Source organism: Rattus norvegicus, chromosome 14 (assembly GCF_021556685.1).
Source record: "Rattus norvegicus strain SHRSP/BbbUtx chromosome 14, alternate assembly SHRSP_T2T, whole genome shotgun sequence".
Classification (NCBI taxonomy): domain Eukaryota; kingdom Metazoa; phylum Chordata; class Mammalia; order Rodentia; family Muridae; genus Rattus; species Rattus norvegicus.
The window spans coordinates 4,814,758-4,827,288 of NC_141547.1; the positions used below are offsets into that span (position 1 = coordinate 4,814,758).

At 42.6% G+C, this 12,531-nt stretch overlaps 2 protein-coding genes across 8 annotated transcripts in view; one reads left to right on the plus strand and one right to left on the minus strand.

The window, feature by feature from the left end:
• The window catches only part of Abcg3l3 (ATP-binding cassette, subfamily G (WHITE), member 3-like 3), a 54,169-nt gene that overhangs the window by 32,962 nt on the left and 8,676 nt on the right, over positions 1 to 12,531 (plus strand). For all 5 annotated transcript variants that reach the window (XM_087582819.1, XM_087582822.1, XM_087582820.1 and 2 more), the window contains 5 exon segments: positions 302 to 391; positions 2,322 to 2,446; positions 5,228 to 5,382; positions 10,262 to 10,351; positions 11,174 to 11,259. In XM_087582819.1, the coding sequence (XP_087438945.1) occupies positions 302 to 391; positions 2,322 to 2,446; positions 5,228 to 5,382; positions 10,262 to 10,351; positions 11,174 to 11,259 (546 nt within the window).
• Zfp658l1 (zinc finger protein 658-like 1) overlaps positions 1 to 12,531 on the minus strand; it is a 70,938-nt gene that overhangs the window by 9,515 nt on the left and 48,892 nt on the right. Inside the window, 1 exon segment of one of the 3 annotated variants that reach the window (NM_001177909.1) lies at positions 12,087 to 12,333. The exons of 1 other annotated variant lie outside the window; for it this stretch is intronic. In NM_001177909.1, the coding sequence (NP_001171380.1) occupies positions 12,327 to 12,333 (7 nt within the window). In that variant the 3' untranslated portion in view covers positions 12,087 to 12,326. 3 annotated transcript variants of the gene reach the window in all.

Below are 12,531 nucleotides of genomic sequence, written 5' to 3' on the forward strand. Positions count from 1 at the left end.
TGTGTAGTGAGGAGACATAACACCACTGCATTCAGAAATAAAGACCAAAAACCAGAAGTGGAAACGTTCTTGGAAAATGTAGACATGAAGAAGAGCTGTGTTAGTTGACTCTTCATGGGCTTTTAGAAATTATGAAATATTCTTAATTTGTATTTTTTTACTTCCCCTCTTTTAGATGTTTTACAAGTTAGACTGTGTGAAAATGGAATTACATGTTCTTCTGAATGAGCTCTGTGGGGGAAAGTAAACCCTTCCTAATGTTGAATTTGTCTTTTCTTTTGCCTCCATTCTCTCCTCACAGAGCTGGGCTGCTCTTCTTTCTCACAGGCTTTGAATGTATCTTAAGTGTGTCTGCAGGGGAGCTCTTCCTCCTTGACAGGAATCACTTTCTGTGAGTAGCCCCTGCTGTACCCGACATCCGCAGCTGGTGATAAAGTTGATTACATGGTTGTTGGGCCTAGAACTTAATCTCATAAATTGCCATATGATTTTATTTTCTTCATTTGTTTAGTTGAAAAGTATCCAAATAATGGATTCTTATACTTAGCATGTAGAGATGACTAACATTAAATGAAGAAATGGTGTTGATCATTTCCCAAGAGCAGAGGATGTCGAGGTTTGGTCTTTCGCTGTGTATTGTAATGCTAAGTACAGGTCTCTTAAGACATGGTTGCTCCAGAGAAGAGAGAATCCTCACATAGACTCAAGTGACCCTATGAGACCTTGTTGCAAGTTACTTCTGACTGGTAAATAAAGATGCCCACAGCCAGTAGCTGAGCACAAGAGATAAGAGGGGGTTTAGTTAGCGTTCCTGGCTTGGATGACTGAGAACTGTGAGGGGGAGAAGAAGGTGAAGGAAAAGAGAGAGCAGCCATGGGTTAGGTGAGTCATAGCAACATGGCCTTGAAGGCTAGACAATTGGAGTTGAGAGCAGCCACAACAGAACATTGTAAATAATAACATGGGGCTATTGATAGACAAGTAAATTCTAACAGCATAAAGGGAAGGTATCTTTCAGTTCTTGTGCAGTTTAAGTCTTATTTTAAAGAATAAAAGTTGTGCATCTTTTACCTGGGAGCTAAATAATCATACATGGAATAGAAACTCCAAAAGTGGGATTAAAATATTCAACAACACAGAGATATCTGCAGTTCATAGTTGTAAGGTTGGAGTGTAATCACCAGGTCTCTGTGCTGTAGACAAAGCAACAATAGAAGGATAAAAATCACAATTCACTCATAACCCCCTCCCCCCAAAAAGATATCAGTTTTTTGATAGAGCTTAAGTGTAGTAGTTTACAGGAAATTGGAGCTGGAGAGGTAAAGCTTCACAAGAATGAGGGTGTGCAGCCCCCTTGGACGAAGGGCAGGAAAGGGCCAGAGAGATGCTCTAAGTGAACAGCTGTCTGCTCTCCTGTGCTTTTCAAACATGGAAGAAGACGTCCCTTATGCTCTATGCTTGGGATTCACTGCTTTCAAAGATGGGCAAAATTTGGCTAAAAGTGTGTGCCAAGGAAAGAATCATCAAGAGGAGCTGAGGGCATAGCTCAATTGGTAGAGTGCATGTATGAATCCATGGGGTAGATTTACAGTACCATATAAACCTCAGCATGGTGATATTCCTATTATCCCAGAGTGTGGGGCAGGAAGACAGTCATTTTTGTTATATATGGAGTTTGAGTCCAGCCTACAATAGTGGTCCTTTCTCAAGAATAAAATAAAGTCAGAGATGTATTGAAGACATTGGCAGGGGAGGAGCCTGGAGTTTGGAATGGCTTAGGGATAGGTGCCAGGAAGGGGAAAGGACTAAGTTTGGTACCTTGCAAGGATTCACCTTTGTAAACAGATTAGTGAAGGAAAAAGTCTATCCTAAAATGAGAGAAGCTGAAGAGAAGGATGTAGTGGCTGAAGGGTGACCTCAGAGGGACTGTGTCAACTTCTTCATGCAAAAGGTCTAAGAGGAGTCTCCATGACTACTGCCTGAAGTGAGGTACTGAGAGCTGAAGTACCTCAGGGAGCCAGCCTCAGAGGAGCAGAGTCTCTGAGGAGAGTGCGAACATCAGACTGTTTCCCTGCAGGGGCTGTTCTGTGGCCTAGTGGACCAAACAGGATTTCTCTGATTAGAGTCACAGTGAAAATGCCACAAGGATGGGGGCCTTGAGATGCTGGTTTAAAGGATGGGAGGTATATGGGAGTTGCCTGAAGCACTGGGACACTGTCTTCCTAGTCTCCCTGTAGTATCAGAAGTCAGGCTGGCCAGCACCTCACCTGTGCTTGCTGGACCAATCTATGGATGTATAATGGAGACTTTTGTTTCTGTAGACATGAGCACACCAGTGGATACTACAGAGTGTCATCCTATTTCTTTGGAAAACTGCTGGCTGAGCTAATACCCAGGAGGCTGTTGCCAAGTATGATATTTACTCTTATAACATACTTCATAGCAGGTGAGCAACAAGACCAGAGAATGCGTCTTTAGACTTTGATGAGCATGTTTTGGTTTATACAACTGTGACAAGCCTTAAAATAGAAAAGTGTGTCTCCACTGTGTGCTATCTAAAATAGGTTGTGGGTGTGAATACAGTTTCCAAGACTCCTTAACAAAAGAACTCCAAACACTGTATATGAAATTGTGTCCTTACGGAGAGATTTTGTAAATCATAAAGAATGTAGAAATGACATACACATTCGAAGCATTGCCCATAGAGCAAAATTATTTAAATATCTATCACTATCTACTGTAAAGTACTTGCTTTGTTTGACTTTTTGCCTGTTTGTGTGTGTGTGTGTGTGTGTGTGTGTGTGTGTGTGTGTGTGTGTGCGTCCTCTAGTTGAAGGCAGTGCATGGAATACCACAAGCTGTCCGATGCCCTGGACCTGGAAATACAGGAGAATGTTTACCGTCATGGGGGTGTTGGGAGCGGAGCTGAATCCAAGGCTTCTGCGAGAATGGCCAGAAGCACTAAGACATCTCTAACCCAGATGCTTACTTTTCTATGCTCTGTATTCGTCTCTAAATATAAATAAGAATCAAAAAAGCAAGCAATATCTCACAATAATATATGTTTGTATAAAAATTTTAAATATATATTGTGTCGCTCTCCCACTTTACAAAGAGAGAACATTGAATTTGAGGTTCATTGAAAGTACATAATATAAATAGATTTTTAGAATTTGTGCCCATATTCATTTGTGCATTATGGCTAGGCTTCATCCTATACTCTTTAGAATTTTTTTCACACACACACACAAACACAAACTCACAGATAAACACACACGCACTCACATACACTCAGTGACACACACATACATATACACTCGCATCCACATCCACTCACACAGGTAAATATCCACATGCACACAGTGACACACATTTACATATGCACTCACATACACACACACTGACACTCATACACAGACACAAACATAGACACATATCTTTTAAAAACAGATTCTGACAAAGCGTAGGCTTAGTTTTATGAGTAAGAGATTTATCATCTAGAATCAGTTATTTTGGTCATGGGATGGGTTATGGGAAAATGTTCTTGTCCTGAAAGTCTGACAAGCTTAATTTGATCCTCAGAGTCCAAAGTGGAAGAGAGAATCACTCTAGAAAGTCATCCTTCACCATGACACATGCATACAATCACACATGCACACCATGATACATGCGTACAATCACACATGAACACCATGATACATGCATACTGTCACATATGCACACTGTGATACATGCATACCATCGTACATGCACACCATGATACATGCACACATTGAAACAAGCAAACCATGACACATGAACAACCGTACTCATGTTTATACATACAATAATAATATTAATAATAACCTTCAGCGATCCCAGACCACAACTTGTTTTCTTGTGACTATTATAAAAACATGTGACTATGTACTACTCATCCATCAGCTGCATCAAGCTTATGAATCAGCTTAGGAAACTTATTGCCCTCCTCTATAGTTGTTGCATGATTTACTAGAGAAAATAAAGTTGGAGGTACCCTCCAACTATCCAGGTATCAACATAACTTCAGGCTTGTTTAATCCATGCCTTCGTAAGGTTTCTATTTCTGGGCTGATCACAATGACCAGGACCAACTGGGGAGGAAAGGATTTATCTTATCTCATAGCTCAATGCATGGCAAAAAGAGAAGTCAGGGCAGGAGCTCAAGCCAGGAACCTGGAGGCAGGAGCTGAAGCAGGGGCCATAGGGGAGTGCTGCTTCCTGTCTTGCTCCTAAAGGCTTGCTCAGCGTGCATTCTTATGGAACCCATGACCACCTGCCCACAGGTGTCATCATCCACGGTTGTCTGAAACCTCCCACATTAGTGATTCATCAAGTAAATGCTCCCACAGGCCAATCTAATCTAGGAATTTTATTAATGAGTTTCCCTCTTCCCATATGGCCCAAGCTTGCATTAAATTAATAAAAATTAGCCAGCACAATCCTGATCCCACTTTCTTTATTAATGCAATTGTAATGACACAGGCATGTGGACAGGAGCATTTTCTATTGGTGAGTCTCCTGTGAGAAAAGGCAACAGGATTTTGGCTAGCAGTGCTGACTGTAGCCATCCAGGTCAGGATCTCATAAATTGTTCTTAATGATGTATAAATATGGACAACTATTACATGAAAAGATACTTTTTTTGGCAAGTATAAAACTAACGCCAAATGATGGCACTAGAGAGAAGGTTCATTGATTAAGAGCAGTTGTATCTCTTCCAGGCTCCCCAGATTCGGTTCCCAGCACACATCATTCGTTTGCTTTCAACAGCCCACAACTACAGCTGTAGAAGCTCTGATCCTCTCTTCTGACTTCCACAAGTGACTGCATACACACGGTATACATTCATACAGGCACACACAGACACACATACACATAAATAGAATAATCTTTATAGGGGTTGGGGATTTAGCTCAGTGGTAGAGCGCTTGCCTAGCAAGAGCAAGGCCCTGGCAAGGCCCTGAGTTCGGTCCCCAGCTCCGAAAAAAAAAAAAGAAAGAAAAAAAAAGAATAATCTTTATAAAAAAATTCTATAACAAATTTATGTAGGGACATGGAAGGAAGCAATGAAATTGGAGACCCAGAGTCGCCACGTGGCTGCAAAACAGTGATTAGTTTCTCTGTGGATTCAAATGTACAGTTTGATGCAAAATGTACAATTGTCTGGACTTATGCAGCTAAACGGACCTGCTTTTTTCTTTCTAAGGAATGAAAACAGGTGTCAAGGGTTTCTTCGTTATGATATTTACTGTCATGATGTTGGCGTCTTCCGCCAGTTCCCTGTCCCTATCGTTAGGAGCTGGAGAGAACACAGCTGCTCTACCAACGACTCTCATAACCATCTACTTTATGTTCATGCTGGTGAGTGTCAACTGTGCTTTTCTAAGAGAAACATTTTCCATGTGTTTCTTCTTGGACATGGAACCTCCTTGATAAATCAGTACTTGGGAATTGAAGTCATGATAAAGCTTACTGTGGTCTATAGTAGAAAAGGTGTAGGCTTCCTCTTGGGCTTTGTGACTTGCTCTAATGTCAGTTCTATTATGTAGTTAACATGCCCTTTTTAAAATATAAAAAAACGAAAACAAAAATATTTATTATATATAAGTACACCATAGCTGTCTTCAGACACATCAGAAGAGGGCATCAGATCCCATTACAGATGGTTGTGAGCCACCATGTGGTTGCTGGGAATTGAACTCAGGACCTCTGGAAGAGCAGTTGGTGCTCTTAACCACTGACCCATTTCTCCAGCCTACAAAAAACTTTTTATTGGTTCATTATAAATTTCACATCGTGCACCCCAACCCCACTCATCTCTCCCTCCCTCTTTGTGAACGGGCCTCCCAACAGAGAAAAAAACTTTCATTGTGGAAGGCGCAGTGTGTTGTAGTCTGTCTCATAGCATACCCTTTTGTCGACATTTCTTTTGCTTGCAAATGATCACTGCAATGATTGCTACAAGGTCTGGTACAAGGCCTCTGGCGTCTACTACACTATCAATACTAGAATCTTACTGGGATGCCTCTTTTGTATCTTGCTCTTGGCCTGTGTCGTGGAGATCCTGGAGTTTTGGATCCACTCCAGTAGTTCATTGATGGGGCAGATGTTGGTGTGGACCGAGTCTAAGCCCTGGATCTGGGCCTGAGAGGTATCAGAGCTGGGGTTAGCACACCATCTCTCATGCCCTTAGGACCACCAGAGTCAGCTCTAACCTGCTGCCCAGGTAAGGTACAGGGTCCCCTCTCCTGTGTGTTGCATCTGGTGAGGGGCAGGGAGAGTTCTCCCACTCTCATGACCTGGGCCACCTCTCCTACCTGTCATAGATAGTGAGGGACCAGGAAGGGAAGGAGGGCATGTTGCTCTCATCTGTGCAACCACATAGTACGCAACTGCGGAACCAAGTCTTCCGTGCTCACACCATGGGAGCAGGCTATCCCCTGGCCCTGCCAAGAGGGTCAGCTCTATTGTGCTGCCCAGGCAAACTGCAGGGCCTTCTCTGACTGCTGCAGCAGGTGAAGGATGGGGTCAGCCTTCCTGCTTCAATGACTCCAGGGCCAGGTTTCCCACCTGCTTCAGGTGGTGAGGGGTGATTAGGGAGGAGGGTGTCTATCCCTCACCTATGACACATGATAGGAGATGAATAGCACAGCCAGCTCTCCCACAATCATACCCATGGGGACAGCTCACCCCTAACTCTTACAACATGCATCTTCTGAATACTGTAGCTGGATATGGGTGATGTCACCTCTCCTGTGCTCCTACCTTCAGGATCAGCTCTCTCAAGATGCCTGGGTGAGGGGTGGCATCCTATAGAGCCTATAGAGCCTATAGATCCCAGTCCTATAGAGTCTCCAAGTCCCTAGGTGACTGTCCAGACCAGGAATGTCCACCTGGCTTTGTTGGTAATAGACCCCCTCCTACAGCAGGAACATGGGTTCAGATGTGGCCCTTGGTGGCAGCAGAAGCCAGGACCCCTCCATGGTCCCAGGGTGCATCAGTGGCTGCTCACATCAGGGAGTTTCTCACCACCCTCAAATATCCAATTCTGCCTCTCTTTATTGTTCCCGCATCCTTTCTTTCTTCTCTTCCATTTCTCCACCACTTACTTGAGAGGAGCAAGTAAGCACCCAGGGACCCTGATTGTCTGGGGTGATCTCAGGACTGGTCTTAGGGGTGCTTTGCCCCATTCATGCACTATGGCAACAGGCAGAAGTCATCTCAGGCATGGTCTGCCCCCTCCCCTGACCAGTGCAGCACTGGGCTGGTGGTTGTCTCAGGCAGGCTTTTCATCGGGTCCCCATGGCAATAAACTGGTTTTCCTCTCTGGCTTGCTCCTGCTCCAGCCGGCTGAAACAGGTTCATTCCAGGACCAGCTGTATCAGACTCACTGCTGCCCGTGGCCCACAGTCCCAGGCTGTGCTCTCATTGTCTCCAGCTCCCTCCTAACCTGGGAGCCTGTCCAGCCTCGCACAGCACCATGGCTTGCTCAAGCTTGATCATCTCAAGCTTGCATTTTTCAGGGAGTATTAGGCTACCAATCACTCAGATGTTCACAAGTATATATATTATGTGTGTGTGTATATATATATGTATATATATATGTGTGTATATATATATACATATATATATATATATATATACTTAGAGTTCTCTGAAAATGTAGTTTAAAGACAGGGGAAACACAGGGTACAATACTAGTGAAAGGTAACTCAGTAAGTGTGATAAATTGATTAAAACCAACGTTTCCTATTTCTCAGAGTACATGAAGCAGAAGAAGTTAGCTCTTGGTATTTGCTATTCATAAAAAGGTTGGTTCGGATATTTTCCAGTTGTCTAGAATGCTTTCAAACAGCAAACATTACCACCCTGAACTCGGACTGTCATAATAAATGTGTTTGCTTTGGAGGAGACAGTCTTTAGATTCTTTACATTGGAGTTACAAGGCATAATAATAGGACCAATCTGTTCTGTCTGTATTCCCTAATGGAAACTGAACGTAACCCTGGACATGTAATGAAACATCAAACACATCACCTGTACCACTTGGATGATCCTTAGTCTGTCTTTAGTCTGTGAAACTAAGCAGCAATTGATTGCTAGTCAGTCAGAGCAGCAGAAATGCTACTCAGAGTCCCAGAAGGGGCCTGACTGATAGCACCTGACCACAGCCCAACTCATCCCCTACTCTCAACAACACCTCATCTCCTCTAGGGGGTGCCCTGTTAGCAAGACCCTCCAACTCTTCCCTTCTCTCAGTGCTGGGGAAGGTCCTGCTAGGAAGGTCCCTGGCTATCAGTTTGTGGGGGGGTTGTTTGTTTGTTTGTTTGTTTGTTTTGTTTTGTTTCTTTTACTGCTTCTATTTCTATTTTCATGTCTTGAATCATTTTATAGATTTCCTTCACCTACTTGATTGTATTTTTCTGTATTTCTTGAAGAGACTAATTTCCTCTTTAAAGGGCTCTTATCATCATAAGTTTGGATTTTAGGTCATTTTTCTTGTGCCTCAGCTGTGTTAGGATAACCAGGGCTTGCTGCAGTGGATAGCTGGGCTCTGGTGGTGCCATATTGCCCTGGCTGTTGATTGTGTTTTTATGCTGGCCTTTAGAAATCTGGGTTTTGCATTTATAGGTTTAGATACTGAGTCATGAGTTTATCTTTCTTGGATGGGTGGTTTGTGGATGGTTCCCACCCTACTCTTTTGGTTTCTGTTTCCTCTCTGTGTCCTGGTCTAAGTTGCTTGGGGTTCTGGTAACTAACTAGTCTTCAGGTCCAGTAGGGTGTCTGTCTTGGGGGTTTTGTGGCCTGAATAGCCTTCACAGCCATCAATGTTTTGGGTGTTAATCTTGTCTTTGGGGTTCCTAGGACCAGTCATGGCCTGTGGTCCCTAGTACCTCTGGGGATACAGAAAAGCAGGCAATGTTGTGGGTCAGAAAATGGAGTCCAGGGGATAGCAGGAAGTTTAAGGCTGATGGGTGTGTTTTAGGTGAATATGGTGGGCAAAGGCTCCAAGCAGGGTCTTACTTGGTTGCTCCCGGTGTCACAAGTTTCTGGGAAAGCCTGCAGAATTGTGGGATGTGAAATGAAACACAGGGCATTGGGTGCAGATTTCCCTGTTGGGCATGCTTTCAGGTGAATTGGTAGCTTTTCTAAAATGGGAGATAATCTACATATTACATAGATGATCAGTTTTAGGCTTGAAGTTATCTTAAGGTTGTATTTTAATTGAATCTCATATTACTCCTAAAGTCACAAATAGAGATTCTTGGAAGTAGAAGTGGGTAAATCATGTAAAAAAATTTATCCTAGTTAAGTTTTCTATTGCCTTGATGAAACACCATAACCAAAATCAAGTTGGGGAGAAAAAGGATTACTTGGCTTATGCTTCCACATAACTGCTCACTACTGGAGGAGACAGGATGGGAACTAAAACAGGTAGGATCCTGGAAGCAGGGGCTGATGTAGAGGCCATGGAGAAGTGAACTGGCTGGCACTAATGGGTCTCTCAGCCTGATTTCTTATAGAACCTAGGACCCACAAGACCAGTGGGTGGTCTCACACACAATGGCTGGGCCCTCTCACATCAATCACTAAAGAGGTAAATGACCCTCTGACTTGCCTACAGCTGACCCTATAGAGATGTTTTCTTAAATGACTTTCCCTCCCTTTCGGTGAATTTTGCTTGTGTCAAGTTGACATGACACAAGGCAGGCACAGTGTTTTTCCAGTATGTATTCCTAGATGGCTCTAGTTTTATTACAATATTCACTGTAGTTGGCCTGTCATATTGTCAAAGATTCAACCAATCAAATATTGAAAGTATATGAAACAAATAAAACTGTTCCGAATATCTCCATCCTCTGAGTTATTCAGTAAAAACTACACAGGTAATATATTGGGTATTATAAGGAATCTAAAGATGGTTTTAAATGTGTAGGATGGGTTTGCTTAAAGTTTAAAGGATGTGTATAATTTACATAACACTATACATATAATGTAAGTATCTGTAGGGTTTGGCTTCTACATAGTGTGTTGACAGGTCCTTCATTTTAAAACCACAAAGAGCCTTGACTTTCTAAAGAATAAAACTTCTGTTTAGAGTTAACTGAAATACGTTTTTTTTAATAAGCTGGTCTGAACAGAAATGGTCAGAAGGATGTATAGGTCTTGAAGAAAGAGGAGCTTCTCTGGAGTTCTTAATCACCGGACTGGTTCTAACTTGTGGTTCTGCTCTTTGTAGTTTTTTTCAGGTTTATCACTATTTTCCATAAACTTCCTGCCTCAGCTCTCATGGATTCAGTACCTTAGCATCCCTCATTATGGATTTAGGGTAAGCTGTCCTCTCTGTCACTCTACTTGGGGTCTCCGTTTGTAGGAACTGAAATGAGTCCCACCCACGTCCTTTCATCAGCAATAATCTCTAACCAGCTCCTGCCCAGGAATGTCCTTCCAGGAGCAAAAGAGGAACAATTTTCTGTTACTTAACCTAAGGCCAGTACGCTGCCTGTGCCTTTCCCCTGTCATGTGTTATTTGAGAGAACTGAAGGGGGAGAGAAAGCTCAGAGCAAAGAAGAAAGGTAGACAGTATGATTAAGAACGTACTACTGTTTTCTACCCACTAAGGAAATGGTGACAGATTCAGAGACTAAGATATACAGTTCAGATCAGGAAATTAAAAGAAACAGAAACCATGTAATACCCACAGCCATCTGACTTCCCACACGGTCTCTGCAGAGGAGTGTGTCTTACTATACTTTTCCTCCAATAATTACACCTAGTTTTGATGAAAACAAGCAAGAAAATATTGTTACTATAAATCATTAACATTCATTAAGGTAGTCCTATTGTTTTAATTGTAGGGTTGACAGGGTTATATGATTGGGAAGGAGGCTACCTGGGGTGATGAAGTTGGAGAACCCACCCATTAGTTGAATGGAAGCATCATCATTTCAATGCTAAACCACCTGATTGTAAGGGTGATGGTGGGAGACACTGCTTAGCTGGGCAGACTGGTGGGGGTTTCAGTTTAAAAATATTCATTTTTTCTGAATATCAGTAAGTGTTGACCTTAAAGATACAGTTGTGTTTGTTCTTTGGAAACTTATGGAAATATAAGGCTGTTTTCCTTTCCCTGCTCCTGCTTGTGTTACAGGCTTTGCTGCACAATGAATTCCTTGGACAAAACTTCTGTCCAGAATACAACACAGAAGAAGTCAGTAGATGTCAGAACTATGTAATGTAAGCTTGAGTTCAGTGTCATAATGGGACATAGAGTGCTAGTAGACTTCAAGGGGACCTGCCTTTCCAGGGTTAACACTCTGTCCTTTGCCTGTTGCCTGGCTGACTCCCTGTACACCAGAGGACATGTATCTTGACCCTACTTCTCCATGGTGTAGATAATATGCAGAAAGGGTTCTTAGGGCCTCTTAGAAAAGAGTTTTGGTGCTTTGATTATGGATTTGAGTTGCTTGTTTCGGAACATTCAAGTTTGACATGGGCTGCTCTGATAGGTAGGAAAGCCACATAGTTTCCAAATGTATAGGGTATGGTACCTAGGAGCTGACCCTGATGATAAACATAAGGACAGCAAGGGTGAAATGCAGTGAGCTTTGCCTGCCTTCAGATCTTCCCTCTGCCTTACATTTTAGAAGACTTCAAGATACATTCTGGAAGACTTCAAGAAATCAAAGGCTGGTGATTGTTTTGGGGTGTGTGTGTGTGTGTGTGTGTGTGTGTGTGTGTGTCTGTGTCTGTGTCTGTGTCTGTGTCTGTGTCTGAGTCTGTGTGTCTCTGTGTATGTTTCTCTGTGTGTAAAATGTCCTATCAGAGAATATGTTCTTCAATGAAAGGAAGACACATTTTAGGTCGTTGAAAAAAATCTCTTTTGTCTAATGTTATTAAAACAGAAACAGATTTTACTACAGTTAAACTGATCTGTTTTAAACTTACAATACCTTCACTTTGTATGATTGTTCTCATGATTCGATTTTGATAGTATAAAAGAGAGAAAAATTGTGATACGTTAAATCTCTCATGAATATTCAAAATAATAAAGAAGAAATGCAGAGAATATTTTGCATTTTGATTTACTGATGAGAAAACCTGTTTGGAGAGAGACCTTATTTCTCACATATTCTCTCTCCTGGTGTGGCCTGGGCTCTTCTAATACAACTTCCTTTCCAGTTCCTGGTCAGGAGGACATGGATGGGAAAGTGAAAGCAGAGGAGGCCATCCCCATTCTTCCTCCTCATAGGTTCATCCTCTCAGGAGGAAGAAATCTGCTCTTTCAGAAGATTTGTGGTCTTCTAAATCCTAAGAGATACAAGGGAACAGAGTCACAGGGATGGAGAGACACAGGCAGCAATTGTAGCTTTTTGCAGAATTCTTCACAGCAGCTCCTATGCTAATCTGTGTCAGGCCCACTGCATGCTGCTGTGCTCCCACTGCTACCACAGGCTCAGTCTGTCACCTGTGCTGCTAGGGATGTCCTATAGCTAAGCATCTGTGGTT